This window comes from Hyaena hyaena, unplaced genomic scaffold (genome assembly GCF_003009895.1).
Source record: "Hyaena hyaena isolate Hyena2069 unplaced genomic scaffold, ASM300989v1 scaffold_34, whole genome shotgun sequence".
NCBI lineage: Eukaryota > Metazoa > Chordata > Mammalia > Carnivora > Hyaenidae > Hyaena > Hyaena hyaena.
In genome coordinates, this window is record NW_024080665.1 from 5,176,553 (window position 1) to 5,203,177 (window position 26,625).

Consider the following 26,625-nt stretch of genomic DNA (forward strand, 5'->3'; position numbering starts at 1 on the left):
CCATGCTTCCTCTTTGTCTCAGTCTCCATCCTCTTTCTCTGGATTATAGCAATAGCCTCCTACACTGACATGGCCCACTAGAGTCTACTCTCAACAGAGCTTCCAGAATGCTCTTGTCCTAGCGTTAGTCAGAGCTCGTTGCTCCTCAGCTCAGGACCCTCCCGTGATGCTCACACAATGACCTGCCCCACATCACCTCTTTGACCCCTCCGCCTCCCCTGGCTATACTGGTCTCATTGCTACTTTTCAAACAAGCCAGACACGCTTCTGCCAAGCTTCTCAAGGCTTTTGAACCTGTCCACCCTTCTGCCAGGATCACTTTTCTTCCAGACATCCTCACCACTCACTCCCATGCCCACATCAAGCGTCACCTTCTCAGTGAAGCCTTCTTTGGCCACCAAGTCTAGAAGCATAACCTTGCTCTCACCCTGGAATTCCTGTTCCCTTTCTCATAACATCCTGCATCATTTAGTTTATGTATTTGTTTCTCATCAGTCTCCTCATTCAGATGTGGGTAGTTTTATCTGTATTGATCATGCTGGAACCCCAAGACCTAAAACAGTAAGTGGAACATAGTAGGTGCTCAACAAATAGTTGTTAAATGACAGAATCCTGCTCATTCTCTAACCTTCCCTCCAAACACTTCCCTTCCTCTTATTCTCAGTTATACGCCTATCTTCTAACCCCATGGGACACACCTTCTATTTGTCTACCTTCACACCTTGTCTACGCAGAACGCTCTTAGATCCCCCTTTTCACCTGTTAGCCTTTTCCACCCCTCAAGGCACAGTGGCCAGTACTGCTTCCATAAAACCTTCTCAGATGCCTTCTGGTTGGAATTTTTCTCTTAAACCTCTATGATCCCTACTTTAAATGTCTTTTGCCCAGCACGTCACAATCTGAGAGTGGTCAAGTATGATCTCTAGCTCCATATCAATTCTAACAGGTTATGGATTCGGTTTCTTTTCTGCAAGCTTCTAATGCTGACAAAGAATATTATGTTCTGGAAACAGCCAGAATCACCTCTTAGATTATATACATTGTACACATTGAATTAATAAACACATGTTTCTATAAAACAGAACAAACTGTGGAGTGCAGTGGCCAAGAAAGATCATGGGCACTGGGGAGAGGCAGATTTGGACTCTAACCCTGGTTCTGCAATTTACTAGCTATGCAACCTTCAGCAAGTCGCCCAACCTCTCTGAGTCTCAGCTTCCTTGGCTGGAAATTGAGGAAAGGGTAAGAGTTAATGAGCTTGTTGTCTCCAAGGTCCTTCTAGCTCTCAGGTTCTCTAACAGGCCCTTTCTAATGCTTCTTTGGAACTTGGGGCCATAAAGCACTCACACTGCCAAGCTGGAGAGTCTAATTCCCCAATTCCTCTGTGTTCCTGGGAGGGAGTATTGGCCAGCTCACGAGGCAGAGGAGTAGTCAAACACAGGGATCCAACTTCTACTCAGACTGAGGGAGTCCAGCTTCCCATCTTAGAAGATGGAGACTTGTGCACTCAATGGCTGGGTAGCTGCAGTTTCTGGCCACTCAGGGAATTAATGATAGATATTCTTATAGATTTTTTAAACCAAGTCTCATGAGCCTGGGGCCAGGGAGGGTAGAGGATAAATTGAGTTAAATCGGTAATGAGCTTCTTTCTCACTGTGCTTTGGAGATGCTCACCTAATCTTCTGACTCTGAATAAGCAATTTGGCTGCCTAATTAGGTTAACCAATAATTTCCCTTTTGACACCCAGGCTGCTTGATAATTTGGGGGTAACTGTGATTCTGTTCATCATTTCTTTTCAAAATGCATTTCTCAGTTTGCCTCTGGGATTAAAACACAGAGTAAATTCTCCCTATTCCACAGCCCCACCCCCCCCAATGCCTCTTCACATGCCTCTAAAGCCTTGCCTTGTGCAATTTTCTCTACTGGGAATGCCTCTCTCATATCCCTGATGCTCAGTGGAATCCTACTTGGCCTTCAAGCCAGGACGCAAAATATGAGTGAAATGAAGGAATGAGCCTTTGCACCCTACGGTAAGACCAATGGCTACTTTTACCATCACTCCATAGCTCCTTAGAAAATTAATATTAATAGCTAGCATTAATTAAGGACCAACACAGACTGCATGCTTCACAAATGTAGCAGAGGCTCACAGCAACATGTCAAGGAAAGAAGATGACACGCTGTTTCTATGTTAATTATTGTGGTAAAGCATACCTAACCCTTTAAACCAGTGTTAAATGTACAATTCAGCATCGTTAAGTAATCCACACTGCTGTGCGACCATCACCTGTTCATCTGCAGAACTTTTACAGTGTCCCTGCCTGAACGTCCGCATCCGTTAAACCGTAACTCTCCATTCCCCTCTCTCTCGGCCCCTGGTAACCACTGCCATGTTGTTTTAGAAATGAGGAAGCCGTGGCTTGGGGAGGTAAGGGGCTCTGCCCAAGGTTTCAGAGCTGGATAGGGCACCATCAGGAGACCAGATCTCTGCATCAGACTCCAGAGCTGCTTCTCTTTCAATGCTGCAACAGCGCCTGCTATACCTCCACTGTAGACACAGACACAGGGTCATCATATCTCCACCTCCCCGCTACTCATCTAGACTCCTGATTCCAGAATAATGGCCAGCACACTGAGGGAGCCTGGGATAAACACAGAACAAATTACAATATGCATCTACAACAGACACGTTGTTGTCAGCCTGACCCAGCAGTTGGGAACGGAGCTCCAATCGCAACCTTTGCCTCCTAAAAACCATTTATTGAACGCCAACTGTGTGCCTGGCCTGATGCCAACTTCTCCTTGCTATCCCCTAGCCTGCTGGCCCCACTCAGCAGAGGAGGCTGGAGGCCTGCCTCTGCCTGACGGCCGTGGGGCATAAAATTTGTGTTTACATTACCCAGTCAATTCTGTATTTACTTTGGATATTAAGCAGTGACATAAAAGCTGCTGACGTTAACCTTCAGGGGCAGAAATTGGCTTTAATGGACCCCATAAAAGTTATTATTGATGGCAGCTGCATGCTGCATCGCCGTGCCCTCAGCAAAAGCTCCCACCACTATCAATACTGTTGACAATTACTATTGACTAATGCGAGGCTGGGTGGGGAGGCAGAGGTGATGTTCCTTCCTGTGGCTGGAAGTTGCTGGGGTTACTTTGCATTTCACATTTGGTAAAGATCTCTGAGAACGTGGTCACATATTTTGGGTGGCCTCAATTGAGAGTCTAACACTCGCTGATTCAAACGGAGGTGGGCAAAGGGCTCAGACTCGAGGATTGGAGAGATCGGAGTTTCAATCCAAGCTTTGGTGACCTGCTGACTTACCAGCTCCATAGTCTCCGTCAGGAGACTTTTTGGAGCCTCTGTTTTTCCATCTGGGAAAAGGGAATGCCATGGAATTGTTATGATTATTAAAGGCAATCATGTACAAAGGGCCCATGTGTTTCCCCTGTACTTCTGAAGAGTGGCCACACTCTGAGGTGCTGGCTAATGTACCCAGTGGCCCGTTCTGGTGCTAAGACACAAGTTCTCATCAAGGAGGGAGAAGTCGGGGAGGGAATGAATGTGAGATAAAGAGAGGAGGGCAGAGGAGGGGGGTGGAGATGGGAGGGGGTGGAGACGGGAGGGGCAGGGTCCTCAGCTGTAAGTTGGGGAGACAGCGGTGTGCCAGGAGCACTGTCAACGTCATCAGGAGACAAAAGGGAGCCATTCCTACGGCTGGTGCACTGTCAGTATGACTCACTGTCACTCTTTAGACCCGAGCAGAACAAAGCTGTTAGTGTGGCTTCCCACCCAGGGGCACATGGACAAGCACGTGGGCAGCTGCGGGTGTCTGGGCTTGGGGAGTCCAGGTCTGGAAGGACTGTGGAGGCTGGGGGGGGGGTCTTTGCTAGAGTCACCTGTCACCTCCTTCGCCTGCCTGTCTTCCTCGAGTACAGCGAGCCTTAAGTGCTGCAGCCAGTGTTGAAACCGACAATCAGAAAAGAAGGAAATGGTGGCCGGGCCAGGGGAAGCAGGCAGCCATTTCCCGGCTCTGTTCTCAAAGGCTGAAGCTCTTGAGGCTCCTCGACCATGTCATTATCACCCAGCAGAGGCTTAATTCTGCTCTAATTCGGCTCTCAGGGAATATACAATAATGTGGGCAGCGTGCACCTCACTCTGTCATGACTTTATGGAAAAATGATCACTTGTCACCAGGGCAAGAAGCCTTTGAAAGAACAAACACCCTAAGCATTTCGCTGTGGAGGGAATTCACTGTCACCAGGGATACAAGAATAAAGGTCTTAGAGTCATAAAGGCCTGAGTTCAAATCCTGTCTTGCTAGTGACGTGACTTTTGCAGGCGTCTTAACCTCTCAGTGCCATAGTTTCCTTATTCTGGGCAAGAGGGACAACAAACCTGCCTCAAAGCTGTGTTCCTGGCGGGAAATGAGATCCTAGAACTAAAAGCATCACCCCTGTGCTTGGGGGTTGCCGACTCGCAGCAGCTACTCATTGCTAATGTTGCTATTATCATTTTCTTCTTGTGCACCTTCACTTTAATGCAAGTACTTCAAATCACAGAATCCCAGATCTGGAAGGGTCTGCAGGTCATTCAGCTCAGCTGATCCCCGAAAGTGTTCATCAGAACACCGAACCCATCAGATGCTCTGAGAACAAAGCGTTCCATGATCAATTTGGGGAATGCTGCATATGTCTCTCCTTGGTGGTTTACCCGTTAGCATGCAGGTTAATAGATTAAAGGCTCTGAGAAGTCCTGCAGTAAAGAAATCGGTTTGAAACAACATTGTGTTTTCTACATTATTTGACCACTGACCACTTTCCTGCTGTCATCCCCCCCCCAACCTAAGAACTATTAACATTCTCAGATATGGAAAATGCTGACTTTGTTTCAACTACTTATTTTATAGATGAGGAAACACAGGTCCAGAGAAAGGATCCAACTTATCCAGTGCCACACCCCAGGTCAGTGATGGAACTGGGGCTCCCTGCCTCCCGATCAAAGACCATTTTCTTTGTAGAGGCCTTATATATCAAATCTGTGTGCTGGATGTGTGTGTGGTGGAGGGCGGTGGGGGAGGACTCTCTTGGCTTGGGCCTTAGTGGGAAGGTGGACAAAGGAGTGTGGATGGTCTGTCACTGCAGAGAGGGGGATCTCCCCCCTGGTGTTGAGGTCGTCACCCTCCTCACAGGGCTGGCTGGAGGTCAAGGGAGGGTGTCAAGGCCAAGCCAGTAACTAAGCACTGGTGCTCCCCCACCCCTCAGGCAAGTGCATAGGCTCCTATAGGAAATCCTCTGAACAATCTGGAAATGGGGGTGGAGTGGATATTTGGAACTCCACTGCACCTGACTCTTTATGGAAATAAATATCCCACCTGACCCTGACCTTACCTGGTCTCCTGCCTGACTCCAAATCTGGGACTCTGTTGTATATAAGCTAGCTAGAGCATCTCTTCCAGAGATTAATCTGCCTAAGCCTTCACCTCTGACCTGGTCCCCTCCTTATCCCCCTCTCCCCCCCGCCCCCCATGTCCCCCAACACACACCTCTGGGGAGGCCTGGACAGGAATTAGGAGGACCCTGCATTTGGAGCTGGAAACCAGTAGGGGGCACTGGTGTCTGCCTCGGTCTTTTTTTTCATTGACAGTTTGACAGTGCCCCTCCCACTCTGGCACGGAAGCACTAGCACACCCCCTTACCGAACTTCTGAGAAACAAAAGCCCCCCGCTCCCCTGGGCAGAGGAGCTGTCCCTGGTCTCTACACGGCTCCCCAACGCCGTGCTGCCAGGCCCAGCAGTGGCCCCCTCAGTCCTCAAAGCTGCCCAGAGAGTGGCTGGGCACAGAGCACCCGAGAAGGGAGATGGCCTGAGCGGCGCCCTGCAGGGCTGCAACTAACCCAGAGCCCCTCAGACGGCTGCCAACAAGGCCCCGAAGCGGGGAGGGAAATTCTGAAACCGGGTTCCCGCTCTTCCACCTTACGAAGGGGCGTGTGAAGTAGCTGCGATCTTTTCCTCCCACAGCATCTAGTGGGCTTTGGCAGAAGGAAGGGGTGCGGAGGTGAGGGTGCAATCGCGTCTAGAGCCTGCACGTCCCCAGAGCTTCACGTGAGATCGGGGGATGCTGGAGCAAACCCTCAGGCTTTCAGTTACCCCGACACAACAGTTTTTGTTAAAGGGCATTCTCTGCCCAGCCTAAGATACTGGGGGAAGGTGCCCCGGGGGTGACCCCCCCCACCCAGGACTGCCGAGCACCTGGAGGCTGGAGACTGAGTGGGATTCAGGTGGGACCAGACACGGCTGATGTGACGGAGAGCCAACTGCTGGGGACTCGTTGCCACTGCTGCCCCCGCCCCCACCACAGGGACCTTGCAAATAATAACCCTGTGCCTTAGGCACCACCCCCCCCCGCCCATCTGAAAACCTGAAAATAAAGAGCAGTGACACAATCTCTGGTGTGTCACCAGCAGGTGGGTGTTTCGTGTGACCGTGCAAGGGGCTCTGACTTCTGACCACTGAGAGCAAGACAATTTTTCACCAACTTTCCCGGAGCCCTAAGTGATGGAGCAGGAAAGCGACACTGTAATTAAAACCCTGGCCCCGAAACAGGGGCGCCCGGCACAGGCCAGGCGGGCCACTCACCGGTCTCAGTGTTCTCGTGCTCAGTGTCGGTGAGCGTGAGGTTGGAGTTGGCCCGGCTGGACAAGCAGGAGCTGCGCCCCGACCGCGTGCTCCGGCCCCACAGCCGCATGGGGTGCTCAGGGGACAGCATGGTGTCGGCCTCCACGTCCGCATCAGAGCTGGCCCCCATGGAGTAGCCACAGTGCGGGAGACCTATGTCCGTCCGGTACAGGGTGCCGTGGGGGGGCGTCACCTCTCCCAGCCCCAGCTCGCGCAGGGTGAAGTTGGCGCCTGGGAGGAAGCACACATGAGCTCGGTTAGGGTCTCCTGAGCGGGCTCTCCCCACCAGAAACTGGGTCCCCCACTCCAGGATTCACCGGTGTTCCATGCCCACACCCCTCTGCCGAAATGGCTCCTTATGCCCCTCCCCCGTCAGCCCAACTCCTCCACATCCTTTCAGGCCCGAGGCACATGGCACCTCCTTTGTGAGGTCTCCCCAGATGACTACACCCTGTGCAGAAGTCACTGATTCTTGCCGTACCCAAGTGCCTTCTCAGAGTCCTTGGCCCCTGTCATCCCCCCAGTAGAATCAAGGGCCTGACCCGTCTGCCGTGATGACCTCAGCAGGGGCAGGGGCCCTCTCACATTCATCCCTAAATCCCTGCGCTTAGAACAAAATGTGGGACTCAGCAGGGGCTCAGTAGATGTTAAATTGAGGCTTCATCTCCTCTTCTGATCCAGAAAGGAGCACTGCTGAGCAGAGGGGATGCCTGGGGATGTGATGCAGATGGCTGCCCCGGGACCAGAAGGTTCTTTCTGGCCAAGTCAGGAAATCCTGGAGCGTGGCAGTGAGGATGGTGATGGGCGGAGAAAAGTGGGCCCCATGCAACGCGGTGGGCTTGGCCTTGAGCTTGGCATGCCAGGCGGGGCCGGGACCGTGGCGGGAACCTGCAGGCTTTGGAGTAAGCCAGCGAGCCAGGCACACAGCCAGGGCTGGACTGCTGAGAGGTCCTGAGGGCTCAGGAAGGCCCGGAAACGTCCAGGACTGAGGCTGGTGAAGACGTGGGTGAGGCGCGTCCACTGGGGGATTGGTATGTGAGTACCAAAGGGAGTGCTGACGTCCACGGAAAACACAGCCTCCACGTTACACCTGAATGCTCACTCAACGTCTGTTCAAGGACGGCCTCCTCGATATTTCTAATATTCCCGTGAGTGTTTGAGGGATGGGTCTCAAAAAAGAGAGGGTGGACAGAGGCAGTAAGGGTCCTATCCCAATTAAACCCCTCCTCTGGGAAATGGCTTTATAATCAGGTAGCCCCCACTTTTAAGCCAATTCTAACTGGCCGTGGGACTTTACAGACACACAGCAATGCGTAGGGCATGCCGCCGGGCTGTACAGGCAAGTGCGAGAGATCCAACCGGGTGCATGATTACAGGTGGGAGTCCAAAGTGGGGAGATCCACAGAGAATGCTCTGGGGACGCACAGGCAGAGGGTAGGAGCTCAGAGGACAGGTTTGCAGATGACCGTGACCTTGGAGAATAAAGACTGGAGGATAGATGCCTGAGCTTTGAAGGATTCCTGCAGTCAGGGCCAGGGCCGGCCGGGAGCGCCTGCAGAGGCCAGGACCTGCCAGAGGCTAGGAGGGGAGCCAGCAGGGAGAGCTCCTACCACGGTCGCGTGCGTCACTCGGCAAAGAAGCCCCGCGCCCCCGAGCATCCCCGTCAGCTCTGGGCCAGCACCTCTGCCCTGGTGCCGGGTGCGTGTTCAGTAAACGTTTTAAGAAAACGGGAAGACACACTCTGGCAATACTTTGGAGGATGGATAAAGAGATGGAAGGAATGGGGAAGCAGGGACCGGGGGGCCACTGTGGAGATAAGGGCTGCAGTGGGAGCCCCAATCCTGTTGCTCAGGTGGTTCATACTGCTTCAGCCTTAATTTGAAGTGAAAGTCATGAGATAGTTCTATACTGGCTGGCAACTGATGCCCGGGACCACCCAGCGCCCAGGCCTCTGCTCTGTCTACTCCAGCCCCCTCCCTATAAACACCCCCACCCCAGTCCCCTCATAATGTGGCACAGCAAGGACCCCTGGGTTCTGCTCCCTGGCCAGGCAGACATTCTGGCTGGTAGGGGTATGGGTCAGGCCGATGTTAAATATTCTGAGTATCTCCTACGTGCCATTCTCCAATCTGCCCTCCCCCTGTGCTCGCCTTCTAAGTAGAAGAAACTCCACACTGGAGACCAAATCCCCTGTCTGCTTCCCATCCTCTCTGCACACCATCCTCCCTGCCTGCCCCATTCACCTCTCTCTGCTATCCCTTCTCCACACCTGTCTTGCCCCCTACCTGTCTTGCCCCCTACCTCCGCACCAGCTCATGTTCCTGCCCTGACGGGCTGGACCTCTCAAGCAAAGCCCAGAAGAATGCATCAGAAGGATGTGAGGTAAACAGCCCAGGCTGCGTCAGTTTCCATGTGGCTTGCCCTACATACCCTTTTAAGCAGCCAGACGCTGCGTGAATATGAGTGAGTAGAGAGATCTGTGGACTGAGAAACGAAAGGTGAGGGCTGCCTCCTAGGGCTCAGTGATCCCTTGGAGCCATCGGCCCCTCTCAGCTGTGAGCTTAGGAGATCTACTTCACCAAATGTGGGAGGTCCTTATGATCTGCTTGTTTTACGTCCTTTTGGCCTCTTTCATAAGGATCTCACTATACACAGGCTGACCTATCACCCTGCTCAACATCTAGTTGTGTGATTGTGGGCTGCTGCAGTCATGTAAGCCTCAACGTTCTTATCTTTAAAGTGGGGGGTGATAATCTATGACCCACTACCCTCACAGGATTTTTAAGGATCTAGGGAGGTAATGGGTAGGATTACTCTGTTATAAGATGGGAATGATTCCTATTTTTAAAAAACTTTTATATGTGTGTGGTTTTTTTTTTTGTTTCTGTTTTTTTTTTTGTTTGTTTGTTTTTTGTTTTTTTTTGAGAGAGAGAGAGAGAGAGACCATGAGCAGGGGAGGGGCAGAGAGAGAGGGAGACCTAGAATCTGAAGCAGGATTCCAGGCTCTGAGCTGTCAGCACAGAGCCTGATGTGGGGCTCGAACTCACAGACCATGAGATCATGAGTTGAGCCAAAGTCAGATGCCTGGACTGAGCTCCCCAGGCACCTGATTCTTATTTTTTATAAGGACAAGAGGGGCTCCTCTCTGCAGCATCCTGTGCTAGGGTGGCATCCAGGCCAAGCTGGGCCAGGCAGGGCTCACTGGGCTCTATCAGGCACGGGCAGGACAGAGCTGGAAGAAAGCTTTGATCCCCTTCGTCCCTTCTCCTCGCTGAGACCCAGAGAAGGCAATTAGTGGGAGGCAGCATCGATGAGGCATCTGCTCCATGCCAGGCACTGTGTCAAGTGCTTTATTTACAATCCTCATTAATCTTCATGACCATCCTACGGGTAGAAGCCATCCCTGTTAACCTCATTTTCAGGTGAAGAAGCTGAGGGCAATAAAAAAGGCAGATCCAGAATTCAAATCCAGATGGGTCAGTTGCCAGAGTCTGAATTTTTAACCACAAGCTGGAAAAGAGCTTGTGGAAAAGTGGACCTTCCTCGTTTGAGCCTGAGAGGCAGCATTATGCACAGGCCAGCTTTCATGTGCAGTCAGGCCCGTGGGAGAGGCCAGGTGGGTGTCTGGCTGTAGGAGGGTAGAGATGTGTGAGACCAGCTCCTCTGACCTCGGTGGTCTGGGGCAAATGATTCAGCTCGGGGTTGTCGTAAGGATTAGATAACGCTGCCCAAATGTATATAAACCACACAGCATGCTGCCTGGCTCACCCTGGCTGTGGGAGGGAAGCAGGTGGGGCAGATCAGTGACTGGTAGCAGCCTGTTGGGCGTCACAGAGGGCTCAGGGGTCTGCAGGTAGAAAAACAGGAATCACTGCAGCAACAGGGTAGGGAACAAATGTGGCAAGTGTGGGAATAATGAGTAGGTCTGAGGACTGGAGCATGGGTGGCATGGTGTGGAGAGATAGGGAACAAAATATGCCAGGAAGAAAACAGATTTGGGGAAAGTCCCTTATGACAGGTTAAGAAGCTCAGGTTAGGGACAAGGGGGAAACATTCCCGACTTCACTCCGGCTGCAGTGCAGAGAGTGGCTCAGAGGGGACAGTCTGGGTGAAGGGGGCTGCAGTCAACCCTCCTGGAGAAAGGCTCTCAGTGGCCGTGGCCGGAACCGGGACAGTGGCAGAATGGGTGAAGAAGTGGGATGGATTTGAAAGTTACTTTGGAGTTGGATGGACCGGCTTTGGTGACCAGTGAATGCAGAAAGTGAAGGAGAGGAGTCAGGTGCCAGAATGTTCTCCAAATTACCAAGATCTTAGGTCTATCTCAGGAACAACACTTCGATAGATCAGGACAATGCTCGAGGCAAAAAAAGGTAATCTGTCTGTTGAATGGATACATACATGACAAGTAATAAAACGGATAACTGACTTATTCTTCACTTGATGTTAGCATGCTTACACTTACAACATGCCACTTCAGGGAACAATTCAGTGCAGCCCATCTAACAGATGCGGACTGAGGCCTCGAGGAGAGCCGGTGGCGTTTCTGAACGCAACCCCAGTTAGTCTGACTCGGAGCCCAGCTCCTAACCACCACGGACTGGGTGACCATGGAGATGAACAAACTAAGCTGAATTACAGGCAGGCTCTGACCAGATCCGGGAGCCAGAATAGCCGAGGCCTGGCGTCGATCTGCGTCTGGCCAGCTGTCTGCTCACCGGCGCACGCACGCACGCAGGTGCACACCTGCGCCCAGCGCCGCCCCCGGCTGCCCTCACCTGCGCGGCAGAACTCCTCGGCCTCCTGCGGCACCATGTCCTTGACTCGGCCGCCATAGGCCAGGCGGGCATCCTGGTCGTAGGCCTTCAGGGTCTCGCTGGAACTGTAGGACTTCTGTGGAGCCTTGCCCTCCTCGCTGTCCGCGGACGAGCTGGTGTAGCGGCGCTCGGCGTCGCGGCGCCGGGTCAGCGAGCGGTACGGCTTCCTCTCCTTCACGTCCATGGCCGCCGGCCCGCGCTCCTCCACATCCACGAACAGGGTCCTCGCCGCACTCAGGGCTGAGTGGTCTGCGGCCGGGAGACCAAAGAAAGGGCGTGAGCGCGGGCCCCAGGAGGCAAAGGCAGTACCGAATCCATTCCGGACTTGGATTCGCCCTGCAATGCTGTGGACCCGGGACTTCAGACTTGGAGAGGGGAGGGCCCGGCTCCACAGCCACACAGATATTAGTAGCAGAGGGAGCCTTGCACCGGGCCCTCTGAGATGAACCCTGTCCCTTTCTGCTACTCTGCCTATCCGCCAGGAAGAGGCTTCAGCCTCTCCTTCACTGATGGGTATCAAGGAAGTTGAGAACAAAAACCAGTGGGCACGGATTTCAGTAATCCCCCTAGATAGGAATCATGTGTCTGTTCCCATCACATCCCCAGCTGGGATAGGGCCTGACACGGAGCTGGGGCTCCTTAAGAATTTGTGAAACAGGGCTCCTGGGTGGCTCGGTTGGTTAAGCCTTGGACTTCAGCTCAGGTCTTAATCTCAGGGTGGATTCCAGCCCCGCACTGGGCTCTGTGCTGTCAGCATAGAGCCTGCTTCAGATCCTGTCTCCCTTCCTCTCTCTCTCTGCCCCTCCCCCACTCATGTACGCACAAGCACCCGCGGGGGTGCGCTCTCTCTTCCTCTCTCTCTCAAAAATAAATAAAATGTTAAAAAAAAAAAAAAAAAGAATTTGTGGGGGCACCAGGGTGGCTCAGTCTGTTAAGTGTCCGACTTCAGCTCAGGTCATGATCTCACAGTTTGTGAGTTGGAGCCCGCCTCAGGCTCACTGCTGACAGCTCAGAGCCTGGAGCCTACTTTGGATTCTGTGTCTCCCTCTCTCTGTGCCCCTCTCCTAATCATGCTCTCTCTCTCTCAAAAATAAATAAAAACATTAAAAAATAATAAAAAAGATTTTGTGAAATGAAAAACCATATGCAGGCATGGGGCTAAGCACTTGGCAAACATTTTCTTATTACATGGTCACATGTCCCGAGTTGTTATTACTGTTTTCAACCTTTTTCGGAAATGAGTCAGAGTATAAACAACCAATCCACGTGTTATCACGACACAACAATTAAACAATTACTTGCTCACTGCCTGTTTTCTTCCACTAATAAGTAGGCTCCATGAGAACAGGCACCAGCTGTTTTGCTCACTCCAGAGACTGGTGCCTCTAATACACATTTGTTTATTTAATTGGCCAGCCAATCCCCATCTGACAGATGAGAAAACCAAGGTTCAGAACCTCCTTCACGGTCACTTAGGCAGTAGCAAAGCCAGGATCTGAAGCCAGGTCTGTTAGGCTCTAAAACCAGAGTTTTTCTAGTCTATCATACTTCCTTGAGTCCCCTCCCTTCCACTACACAGAAGTGAGGCTGACCCTGGCCACCATTGCAATCTGAGAACTTCCCCACGTCCAGGCCTGCAGGCCTCAACAGAGACCCCCTCAGCACCTGGGGAAGCCACAGTACCGGCCGCATTCGCCTGGGTGTTGCCAGGGTGTCTGATTGCTGGAAAGCTCCTAATCTCCCTCTCTTCTTTTCCACATCTGGACCTTTGTGCCCTAAACTGACATCCCGGCTTTTTTTTTTTTTTTAATACCCGTGATAGCACTCTGTTTTTTCCTTCCTTTGCCTTCCTTTGGCTCTGTAACAGCGAATGCAACCCCCTACAAGAGCCAGGGGTAAGCACGGGAGGAAAACAGACTATCCTGAGTGAGCCATGATGAGAGCCCTTATTTTCCCTGACACATACAGCTTTCTCAGTTCTTTCTTTCATTGTTCCACTTCTCAGAGCCATGTGGGTATATAAACATGTCACTGTGTAACTGTCCTGTAGAGAAACAACTGAGCAAGAGCTATGACCACTGGTGCCATGCTGGCGTGGAGGCTCTGTGCCTGGCGTGGAGGCTCTGTGCCTGGGGTGGGGGGTCTGACAGACGTAGGGGCCTGCCAAGAGCCCTCTTGCAGAGCGGAGGCCAAGAGCATCTGGGCACTCTGTGGCTGCCAGGGCTTCAGTACAGGGTCACTTGTTAATTTTTAAAAAAAATTTTAAATGTTTATTTACTTTTGAGAGAGACAGAGACAGACAGACAGACTGTGAGCAGGAGAGTGGCAGAGAGAGAGGGAGTCACAGAATCTGAAATAGGCTCCAGGCTCTGAGCTGCCAGCAAAGAGCCTGACGCGGGGCTTGAACTCACAAACTGTGAGATCATGAGCTGAGCCCAAGCCAGATGCTTAACCGACAGAGCCACTCAAGCGCCCCTTAGTGACTTGATAATTTTTAAGATAAGTTAGAAATTTGGACTTCAATATAAAATGTATGATTTTGGAATGCTATCCATTATTTCTTAAAATTTCAAAACACTTTGTAGGCCAAACAAAACACACGGAGGGGCAGCTTTGGTCTCATGGGTGGGTGCTTCCAAGTTCTTCGTTCAATCATGGACAGATGAGGCATCCTTTTGGTTGAAGATGCTCTCTTCCCTACCAGGACTCAAAAGCCCTCACCCGGGAATGGTGTCAGCCTGGCTCCACTGCAAATCCTTCTCATCTTGATAAAGAGCTCTCTAGACCCACTCACATGGGTCCATATGTCCTAACCTGGAAAGCGGCATCACTTTCCTCAGCAGAAGAATGGTCCGAGGTTACCACTGGTAACTGGTTGGTGTCTTTGGGATGTATCATAGATCCCAAGTGTCTACTGTAGACTTCCTTCTGCATGTTCTCCATGATTTTCAAAGAATGCAAACATTTGTGATTTTAATGGTGCCCCCTAATAATCATAAAGCATATAAGATAAGACAACTATTTTCACCCCCGTTTTATACACAGGGCAAGAGTGACCCAGAACCATATGACCATCTGCCCAAGGCCACATGGTGAGTTACTAGCAAAGCCAACATTCCTAGACAGACGATGCCTTAGGGTTGCAACTAGAGCCAACCAAGATGGGTAGGTGACACTTTTTGGGACCCAGTTCTCAAAATACCCCAGGAAATTAGTTCTGGGACAAGGAAGATACACACAAATCAAATCATCTTACTGGAGCCCAAACCCAAGGTTCTGGGCTCTGGTTTCTTAACATTCAGTCTTCTTTTTTTTTAATTTTTTTTTTTTTTTTTTTTTTTAATTTCAGAGAAAGAGAGAGAGACAGCATGAGCAGGGGAGGGTCAGAGAGAGAGGGAGACACAGAATCTGAAACAGGCTCCAGGCTCTGAGCTAGCTGTCAGCACAGAGCCTGACACGGGGCTCAAACACATGAACCGTGAGATCATGACCTGAGCTGAAATCAGACGCTCAACTGACTGAGCCACCCAGGCGCCCCAACATTCAGTCTTCTGACACTGGGTGATAACATGATACTTGGTCCTCTGAGTACGTGAGGGACAGGGCTGGAGGGAAGACCAGCTATAATACTTTCTACTTCAGGGGCTGTAAAACCTTTTTGCCTGAAATCCATAATTGGAAGAACATCTTATGATGTGACCAGATACATACATTTATGTATGTGAACGCGTGTGTTTATGTGTATAAAATGGAACTAAGAGTCACAAAACCAACGTTACCGCGTCATGAACAACGTGCTCTGGTATTTCCTATTTTATTCTCTTTCACTTTTTTAAAACAGCAGACTGGAACTCTCTAAAGTGACCCAATACTGGCTTTTGACCCAAAGCACTGATCTGGTCTAATTTGGATGAGGATTTATGGAGACTGTCACCTAGCCTCCATGCCCTCTGGCCCTTCACCTCCAATCCATCCCCCTGAATGATAATAATGATGATGATGATAATATAAAAAGAGGAAGCACTAAAGTAATGTTAGCCACTGTTAATACTAGTGACTCATAATTCATAATAATGATTTCATAGTAATAGCCAATATTATTTTGTAATTAGTAGCTAGTACTTACTGAGTACTTTTACTAATACTGTATATGATAATATTTTAATCCTCCAATTCTGTGGTGTAGGTACTATGACTATCTGCACATTACAGGTGAGAAATTGTGAGGTTAAGTATATTGTCTAAGGTTACATGGCTCTGGAGTGGTGGAGCCATAATTCTGATTCGGGGGTTGAACTTGGCACATGGATATAGCCACAAGATGACATTACCTCTAGAGCTAGCACCAGATGAATTTCCTAAGCCCAGATCATGCCACTGCCCTGTTGATGCCTCTCAAGGAGCTCCATGGAGGCTTCAGAATAAATTCCTGTCTCCTGGTCAAAACGGAAGACTAATCTGTGATCTGGCCCATCTCACTTCCTTCTCACTGAGCCACCTGCAACCTTCCTGGATGTTAATTCTGTGGCCTCTCTGCCTTTGAGCATGTTGATGTACCACTGTACATCTGGCTAACTCGATGGTCTATATTCACATCTGCCTTTCCCCTTGATCATTCCTTGAGGGCAGGCCTGGCATCCACAGAGCTCATGGAATGTGTTGAGTGAAGGAATGAATACAATTACTTGACAGTACATTTTTACTTCTTACCAATCTTAGGCGATATAAAATATTAGTATTTGGTTTAGGTAAATATGTATTAGATACATAATTGAATACATACATAAAACTGAATCAAAGGCATTGCTCAGATGCCTTCTTTTAAAATTTCAAGGGGGCACCTGGGTGACTCAGTCAGTTAAGCATTCAAATTTGGCTTGGGTCATGATCTCACGGTTCGTGAGTTTGAACCTGGCACCAGGCTCTCCACCGTCAGTGCAGAGCCCACTTCAGATCTTCTGTCCTCCTCTCTCTCTGCCCCTACGCCACTCACTTCTTGCTCTCTCTCTCAAAAATAAATAAACATTAAAGAGATAAAATAAAATTTGAAAGGAAGCCTACATTTGAAGTATGTGTCTACTGTTTAGCAGCTGTGTGACCTGGGATAAGTTATTTAACATCTCTGTGCTTCAGTTCCCTCATCTGCAAAACAGCATCAGTCTTTTAGGGTTGTTCTGAGTATTAAATGAGTTAACATACGTCCCTGGTACATACTGTCCCTAATACACAGCAGGTGCTCAGTAAACGTTAGCCATTATTGTCATCAGAAAATACCCAGACATTTTATTTTTATTTTTAAAAGGCACACTCTAGAAGTTTCCAGCATCAGTTATAATTGGAGAAGGAACATCCCCGCAGAAACATACGTTAATAAGGCACATTTTAGGCTGTTAAATTGATGGATGACTATGTCTTCTTATCAGTGTGTGCCCATTGACCAAAGACACCAGCTTCAAAGCAAAGGCTCAGTGACCACGAATTATTATGAGCACAGCCCCGAAACTCATGGCTTCCCTGTCACACAGCAGAGGCAGGGAGAACATCTGCCTTGCTCCTATTCCCTTTTAATTTTTCCCCCAGTTTTGGGATAATATAGTAATTCAGTACATGGTAAATATATATTTTCTAACAGATGGGAGGTTGGTCATGGTTCACACTCGGCTTGGCATTTAATAGAGGAAGAGGCTGGGACGCGAGAAGCAACAGTGGAGCGAGGGTCTGAAGCACGGTGATGCAGAGACCTGGAGGGAGGGTGGAAGAATGCTGGAGAAGGGGCCCAGCTCGGACCCATCCACCCCGACCCTCCCACCCGGGCTGGACAACCCAGGCGCCTGGCACACTTTCATGTTTAAACATGTCAGTCCCTCCTTACCCTGCTGATCAGGGGCTCTCCACTGCCCCTAACTCCATTAGCCTGGCCTTCCTGACTCTCCCTCTGCTCCTTCCCACTGCCCGCAGAGCATGTCGCTTCTCCTGGACGCACACCCTCAGAGCTGCCGGCCATTTCTCAGACACCCTCCATCTTTACTGCCAGGGAGCCTCTGCACACTTGGTCTGCTGGGTTCACCTGAGGGAGATGGGCAGGAGGGTATAGTTGAGAGATCACAGTGCTGAGTCCCTGCTCTCTCCCTGCCTCATAGTCCTTTGTCCACTCACCTGACACCAGGTGGCCCCTCATCCAGGCCTTTTTTTTTTTTTTTTTTTTTTTTTTTTTTTTTTAATTTCAGAGAAAGAGAGAGAGACAGCGTGAGGAGGGGAGGGTCAAAGAGAGAGGGAGTCACAGACTGAAACAGCCTCCAGGCTCTGAGCTGGCAGTCAGCACATAGCCGGACGCGGGGCTCGAACCCACAAACCGCAAGATCATGACCTAAGCAAAAGTCGGACGCTTAACCGACTAAGCCACCCAGGAGCCCCCAGTCCTTTTCCAATATCCTTCTCTGCCCTCACCTGTCCAAGCCCAGGGGGTTCCTGTTTCCTGTTGCCGCTAGATCCCAGGTGTCTCACCATCCTGGCTGGCTCCCTTCATATGCCCACACCTCTGTCTCTTCATTAAAGTCTGTTCATCTAAAGCATCTGGGGCAAATCCCGTTTCCTGGGGACCCTGACCCTTTACTATCTGGTTGACTTTCAGTAGTCATCATGACCATCGTCATCAAAGTAATAACACCTCGGATGCCTCCTACTTGAGAGGCCAGGCGCTGGGCAAAGTGCTTTCATTAGGCGATCTAATTTAGTCCCCGCCATTCTAGTCTGTCGTGGTCCCTCTGAATGATAAAGAACCTGAAGCTTATAGAAGTTAAACAACTGGCTTAAAACCACACCGTCAGGAAGTGAATCAAGAGCTGAGTCCATCCATCTCGAGACCTTCCTTCCCATCATTGTGACCATGCAGTGACAGAACCAGTTTCCCAAGAGCTCCGGCCACCTCCTAGCTCTGGGGCTCTGGGCAGGTTAGAGGGGTTGGCTTTGTTAGATGCTTTGTAAACTAATGCACCTTATCTCTAGAGGCAGAGGGGATTGGGAAACGACTACTCTCTGTGTCGTCATCATCATCATCATTGACATGTGGTTATTTCTGACAAACAAATCTTGTAACTGCACACACGTAACAAGCGTGAGACCCTGGCCTCCTCCCAAGGCAGGGCTTGCTCAAACTCTTCTCTGAGTAAAACCCAAGCTCCGAGAAGATGCCTCCAGAGAGGAGCTCACTTCCACAACCTGTCACATACAGACTTGTGCTAGGCCCTGGGGCCGAGATGAGCAGGACCAGAGCCCTCTGTCCAGGGTGTCAGCCCCAGAGGAGGCAACCACCAGTGCTCTGCTAAGCAGGACCTACACTTCTACATATTTCTCCTTAAGCAGACACAGGTGGACCTACGCTTCAACACACATTTCTCCTTATGCGGACACAGGTGTCATTCTTGGCCTAAGCGGAAGGAGAGCGGGCCCTGGACAAGGGAAGGAAAGAAACATGTAGGCATTGAGCCCTGCCCTCAGTGCCTTCCACATAGCCCTGTAAGAGCCCTCATCACCTACCACTTTAGACAGCAGACTACAGGCTACATGACCTGCGTGATGGTCAAGTTCATGCAGCCGGTAGGTGACTCTAAAATCTACACTTCAGAGTTTTTTCCTTTTCTTTTACACGAAGCTGGGCTCACATAGATCTGGAAGGTCTGAACAGGTCCATGAGTGCGGGGAGGGCTGGGGGACCCTGGTGGTGATGGTGACCAGGGTATGATCTCAGATGGGAAAAGAGGGAACAGCAATAGAACCATTTATCAAATGTTGTGTGCCAGGTATTTTGGACACACTACTTCTAATCCCTGTAACAATTATGCAGGTTAGATGTATCCTCTTTTATATTTTCTCATACTTATTCTTGTTGTGCAACGAGATAACAAGCTGGAAGAGACTACAGGGCTTGCTCTAGATGCCACGGTTTCAAACGTCAGGGCCTAGATCTGAATTAGAAGAAAGGTATTACACACCTGGTACCATAGGTTAATCCATTTAGCAAATGCTTACTAAGGACCTTCTCTGTCCAAAGCGCTGCAGAAGATGTGCAAATGTAACACGCCAGGTTCCCTCGTTCCCTCCCTCCCCTTCCCCCTTCTCCCACCCTGCCTCTTCTCTCCCGCACTGAGTTCCTACCCCGCCCTCCCAAGCTTTGCGTGAAGCCTATACAATGGAGTACCACTTGGCAATGAGAAAGAATGAAATCCTGCCATTTGCAGCAACGTGGATAGAACTGGAAGGTATTATGCTAAGTGAAATAAGTCAGGCAGAGAAAGACAGACATATGTTTTCACTCATTTATGGAACTTGAGAAACTTAACAGAAGACCATGGGGGAAGGGAAAGGGAAAAATAGTTACAAACAGAGAGAGAAGCAAACCACAAGAGACTCTTAAACATAGAGAACAAAGAGGGTGGATGGGGGGGGGGTGTGGGGAAGAGGGGAAAATGGGTGATGGGCATTGAGGAGGACACTTGTTGGGATGAGCACTGGGTGCTGTATGTAAGCAATGAATCATGGGAATCTACCCCCAAAACCAAGAGCACACTTGACACACTGCATGGTTAGCCAACTTGACAATAAATTATATTTAAAAAAACCCCACAAGACAAATGAGCTTCCTACTCCTTGGAACTTCTAGCCAGTGGGAAAGCTGGCCAAGGAGAGAGGCAGGGAAGGCCACAGGGGCCCCTCGGCCAGGCCAGATGGGCTAACGGTGGAGAGAAGATCAGAGCCCACTGCCCAGAGAAGGTGACATCTAAACTCAAACATGTCAAGCAAAAGTGAGCCAGGCCGGGCAGTTTTGAGGTAAAGAGAGAAAAGAAGTCTAGATCTGACCTATTTTATCTGACCTATGGTAAAAATACATTTCACGATCCCTAACACACATATATGTACACATTTCGGAAACCATGCCTCATCTTTCCTCAAAGGTAGACTCCGACATTTTCTGTTTTATTCTTCTCCACCAAAATAGGATCACGGGTGGGTTGCCAACCTACAATTTGCAGAACACTGCTCTAGTCACAGCACGGATGGAAGTCGGAGGTGCGTGAGACCTGGGACCAGAGGGAGACCCAGTTATTCTCAGAGTCCAGCCTTGAAGGAGAGAGAAAGGTTGAAAGGAAAGCCTGAGTGGGGACGAGTGAGCAGCCTGGCGGAGAAAAAGCAATCTCCATGCACAGGTGTCATCTAAGTGGGCAGTAAAACGCAAGCGGGCATGTGGCGGAAAGCCTGGAAGAGAGGTGCTGGGGGAGCATATCCTCCAGCGGGGTTCGGAAGCCCGGATGTGACAGTGGCCGGAAGCCGGCCTGGAAGAACAGCACAGGTGTGGGACCCGGGAGAGGCGGGGAGATGGGGAAAGCAAAGCTTGAGGTGTGCGGGGAGAAACTCAAGAAGCAAAGTTGGGTGTTTGGTGTCTGCTCCGGTAATATTTACCAGGGGCAGGGAGACCTGCCCAGACCTACGTCACTGCCAAGTAAGCCCCGCCCCTGCCAAAACCCTCAGGTGAGGGCCTTTACCACCCTGGGTTTCCTCCCAACCTCCAAATCGGCCAGAGACGAACCAAGAAATTGACTGAATTCCTACTGGACTAAAGTTTTATACGTTTTCCTTAACATAAGCACATGGTGATATTTTTAGTTCTTTGTGTGCCAAGATGGGCCCATAAATATTTCAGAGCTAAAATGTGCTCTATAAAATAGAAGTCCCGGGCATTATCTGTTTGTGTATGTGTGCATAAAATCATCATCAATTTTTACTTTCCTTAGTCCTTCGGAGTTTGGTCTTGCGAGTCCGTTGTTTTTAACTCCAGTGGGATATGAAGGTGGATGCCAGGAGTGAAGGGGATGTCTGTGCTGTGTTGGGGGCTGCGTCAGGCTACATGTGCCAGAGAACTAGGGGCTGCTATCCCCACTTTACAGATTTGGAAACTGACGCTCAGAGTAGCAAAGTGATGCCTGAGTTCGTACAACACACCAAGACTGGAATCTGGCTCCAAGTGTGTTTTCTCGGTTTTGGTGCCCAGAGTACACTTCTCTGGCCCTGTCACTTTAGGGAATGTCTGGCTTTTGAACACAGTGACACAGTGAGGGGCACTTGGGTGGCTCAGTAGGTTGGGCGTCGACTTCGACTCAGGTCACCATCTTACAGCTTATGGGTTCAAGCTCCACGTGAGGCTCTGCACTGACAGCTTGGAGCCTGGAGTCTGATTTAGATTCTTTGTCTCTCCTCTCTCTGGCCCTCCCCAGCTTATTCTATCTCTCTCTCTCTCAAAAATAAATAAGTTAAACATTAAAAAAATAAAAACAGTGACACCGTGATTATAATAATGGTGGCTAAGGGCAAGGTCTTTATATGCATGACTTCATTTTATCCTGACCATATCCCCAAACCACCCTTATTTTATAGTTGAGAAACCTGGGACTGAGAGCAGTCAAGTGCCTGGCCCAGAAGACCACGGCAAGAAGGCATCAGAGCCATGATTCAAATCTGGGTCTATACGACCCCAAGGCTCAAGCTTTTACTCACAACCTGTACTGCTTCCCACATAGGTCATCCCTCATTTTCATTTCCTTAGATGTTCTATTTGCTTTTTCATTCATTCTGTTGGCAGTATTAATTCTTTTGATGGACCAGGTTAGCAACTAACCTGGACTCTCTGGGAGCATTGCTGTTATACTTTCCCTCCAAGTGGCCCCATACAGTGTCATGGGCCAAAAAAAAGGGCTTTTCTGGGAAGATGGTGGAGTGTGGCTGTGTGCCCAGCCAAGCTACTGGGATATCGCTAATCAGCAGCTGGCAAGCAGGTGACAGATGGTGCCACTGCCTACAGGTGCTGTCTTGCCCTTTGATTTGAGGGCCTGTCACAGGCCAGGTATCAAAGGGAGGGGACTGCTGTATGGGCACCATCCTCCAATCCTGAGCTCAGAGAACTCCCACCACAGATGCCCAGAGCGCTCAAAAGGGCTGAGCGTGCACAGGACCCAGGACACAACAGGCCCTCAACCCACAGGAGGGGGTTTTCTACATTCTTCCATCCAGATTCTTCCCCTCCTGAAGCTTACCAGCCATTGATTCATTCCCCTTTATAAATGAGGACCTCTTAGAGTCGGAAAATGTAGCGTCTTAAGACTGAAAGTGCCATCAAAGGTCAGCTGGTCCTTCCCACATCAATGTCAGTCCCCTCTGTGCGGTCCCCAGCTGGTCACACCACCTCCAAAGCTGGGGACTTCACTACCTCCAGGGAAAGCTCTCACTGTGCTTCCTGACATGGAGCCGAAGCTTCTTTTAGCTTCCTTCCAAAGGACTCAGCTCTACCTCATGGGGTTCCAAGAAGTCCAGGGCCTTTTTCCCAGCAGCAGCCCTTCTAGACTGAAGACAGACTTGTCTGTGGGTCCTTGAGTCTCGTCGTCAGACTGAAAGTCTCTAAGATATTCAAGCCCTCACCTTCCTGGCAATCTTTCCCTGGGTTCATCCATCCTCGCCTATTCTTTTCCATCCATCAAGACTTTCTGTGGTGTGTGTGTGGGAGGGGGGGTGGTTTGAGGACAAGGAGGTGGATCAGACACAGTCAGAAGGACAGACACATCTAGACGGTTCCAGCACAGTGACCACAAAACTGCAGCTGACAGAGATGCTCGGGGCAGAGTAGGGGACATCAGTTTGGGTGGGGCAGGCAGCAGGGAGCCAGAAGGAGGCCACATCTAAGCTGCACAGGAGTCAACCAGGGGGATGGGGAATGGGGCATGCAAATGGTCATCCATAAGCCGCTCACGCGGGAACCTCTTGGTGTAGGTGAAATGCCCCCTGCCCCCTCCATGCACCCCTCTTGCACCCACTGGGCAGTTCAACACCTCATGGTTTTTTTGGAAGCACACCCACCCAGCCCAGGTATGCTGGCTGTGTGCTGCCACTCAGCTTCTCCATGACCCTTGAGAAACTGTCATGCCCCTCAGCTCCCCCTGCCCAGAAGCAGCTTTCTCCCTTCTCCCTGGAGAACCCATTCAAGGGCCAAGCCCCAAACCCGAGTTGCATCAGCATGCCAATTCTCTGCAAAAAGTGTGTGCAGGGGTTCTGCACAGATTCCTGATTCTTTATGGGCTGATTCTGGGACCACATTATGAGCTCATCAGAGGGAGGGGAGAGACAGTCGGGCTGATTAATTGCGCATACCCTCCTGTGTCCACGGCTTAACCTGTAATCACCTGGGGCTCCTGCGTTAGGCCCCCACTCTGGAGGGGAGAGCTGGGGGAGAAAACTGGCACCACAGGCTCCAGCCACTGGCTTCGTGCTCTGGAAATAGCAAGTATCTCAGGTGTTAACACTAGCTCTCTCCATCCCACACGAGCCGCATGGATTTTTGAAGGTTGCAACAGGTTGTGCCCTCCTTGGGCTGCCCAGGGCTCTGTGCCCATAGAAAGCAAAAAGCTCTCGGTGGCTGTGACTTGGTGACGGCCACAACAGCAGGTAAAGAGCCAGGAGCCTCCAGGTTTCTCACGTTTCCCTTCACGACCTCAGTTTTCTCTTCTGCCAGTTGGGGTGGTGTGAGGTCATCTGTAATCCATGCCTGAAGACTGCCTTTATGTACACACACACACACACACACACACACACACATGCACACACACACACAATGGAATTCTAAGTATTCTGTCAATGGCTCCGAGTTCTATAAAGTGGAATGATTGTGAAGCCCTCTGGGGAGGAATCACGAGGGGTCCCTGCAGCAGACAGAGTTTGCCGGCAAAAGTATCCCAGAAAGGGATGTCCAGTTGCCAAGCAAGCAAGAAAGAAGTAGCTTTGGCAGATTTTCACTTATATCTCTGTGTACTCAAGCCTCAAAGAGATGGAGGGAAAGGCCCATAATGATGGGAAAACCCTAACTGCCTGAAGCTGCCACCATTTCCAATAATTAAAGGCAGACCTAATAGATATTAGGGCCCTCTTTCCAGCAACTGGGTGGTCAGGCAATTTTTATTTCAATAATTAGCTGCTGTAAGTCACACGGAGCTGGAGACAGATAAAGGCAGGGCCAGGCTCTCACAGAGCTAATTGTGCCCAGAGTCCTACACGCCTAATCAAGCCTTGCACGGCTCCCATCCCTTTCATCCAAGGCCTCAAAGGACCTCACCATCGGTAATTAAGTCTCATAAGTGCTGCAAGGAAAGGGATTCTCCTTGATGCTCTGGATGAAGAGGAGGCTGCTGGGGTGGAGGTGGGGCAGGCAGCCAGGTAGCTGGCCCCCAGCATGAGGACAGAGAGTGAGGAACAGGCCCCAGCCTCCTCGCCGGGGGCCTTCAAGCCTTTGGCTACTGTGTACCCTCGGGCAGGAAAACTGCGGACTTTGTGGCTTCCCTGGCCCACCTCCCGTTGAGTCTGGCTCAACCTGCCCTGAACTGGGGACAGCCCAGATGGCCACTGAAAGCCTTTCCAAATGTATCAAACTGCATGGTTTCTGTGGGATATATTTGCTAGACACACCAGGTCAGGCAGGGGTCATTCAAATACCACTCACCTGGAGTCTTGGAATCAGAGGGGAACTTAAAAGATATCAGTCACCTGATCCCCATCTGAGGCTTAGATTCCTCCTAGTGTCTACTGAGACACCAGAAGGCTTTGCTTGATCTCAGATGATGGGGGACTCACTGCTGACACACTTCATCCTCTAAGCAGTGGCCTGCAAAGGTTCAGTCTTCTTTTTTAATTTTTTAAAATTTATCTTTGAGAGAGAGAGAGAAACAGAGTGTGAATGGGGAAGGGGCAGAGAGAGAGGGAGACACAGAATCCAAAGCAGGCTCCAGGCTCCGAGCTGTCAGCACAGAGCCCGACACGGGGCTCGAACTCAGGGACGGAGAGATCATGACCTGAGCTGAAGTCTAACACTTAACCAGCTGAGCCCCCCAGGCACCCCTTTGAAGGGTCCTTCTGCCAGGAAGCTGGAATTTGCTGATTTCAAGAGGCTTCTTGCTGGTCCTAACTCTGCCTTAGAACCTCACAAGCAAGCCTAATCCCTCACCCTGCCTCCCCGCCCCCCAGCCTCAGAATAAGATTTCTCTTCCTCAGCCTTCAGAAAACAGTGGAGCACAGTGGTAAAAAACACGAGCTTTATATAAAAGCACAACCCAAAAAGGAACAATTGATAAACGGGGCTTCACTGAAATTCAAACCTGTGCTCTGTGGAAGACTTCGTTACTAGGATGAAAAGAGAAAACATTTTCAAGCTGCATATCCAACAAGGTCTAGCATCTAGAGTACATAAAGAGTGCTCCAAACTCAACAGTAAAAAACAAAACAAAACAGAAAACCTTCCAACAACCCAGTTTGAAAATGGCCAAAAGACATGAGCAGATATTTCACTGGGGAGGAAACACAGATGGCAAATGAGCACGTGAAAAGATGCTCAATATCACCGACCATTGGGGACATACAAATGAAAACTACAAGATCCCCATGCACCCATCAGAGTAGCTAAAATGAAAAACAGTGATAACTCTAAATGCTGGCAAGGATGCAGAGAAACTGAAGTGAAAGCACATTTCTGGGAAGAATACAAATTAGTACAGACCCTCAAAAACACTTTGACACTTTCTCATGAAAATAAAACACGCAATTACTACACAGTCTAATGACTGCGCCTTGAGCGCTTATTTCTCAGAAGTGAAACCTACGCTCACACAAAACCCTGTGCAACAATGGTTGTAGAGGCTTTACTCATTACAGCAAAAAAACTGGACAGTCCAGATGTCCTCTGGCAGGCAAATGGTTAAATAAAGGGAATACCATGGAATACTACTCAGTGAGAAAAAGGAATGACCAGTGATACTAATGACTCTCTGGAGAATTATACTGAGTGAAAAAAAAAGCAACTCACAAATATTACATATTATATGACTCCATTTGTGTAACATTTTTTTTACAAGACCAAATGTTGGAAATGGAGAACAGATCAGCAGCTGCAAGGGGTTAGGAATGGGGCAGGGGTGGAAAGGAGGAGGGGGTGGCTACAGAATGGCAGTGTGAGAAATACTCTATGGTGGTGGGAAGGTCGGCTATCTTGACTGGATGCACTAAGTTCCAAAATGTACAGAAGTAAACAGACACATACACACCAGTA

General features: G+C 50.0%; 1 protein-coding gene across 1 annotated transcript in view; it reads right to left on the minus strand.

Moving 5' to 3' along the window:
• Window positions 1-12,307, minus strand: part of TENM4 (teneurin transmembrane protein 4) — a 387,326-nt gene extending 375,019 nt beyond the window's left edge. Inside the window, exons 1-3 of the mRNA XM_039228710.1 lie at window positions 12,304-12,307; window positions 11,454-11,741; window positions 6,640-6,909 (exon numbers count right to left, since the gene is read on the minus strand). Of these exons, the coding sequence (XP_039084641.1) occupies window positions 6,640-6,909; window positions 11,454-11,741; window positions 12,304-12,307 (562 nt within the window). The remainder of the gene's footprint in view (window positions 1-6,639; window positions 6,910-11,453; window positions 11,742-12,303) is intronic.
• Window positions 12,308-26,625: the final 14,318 nt, after the last annotated feature.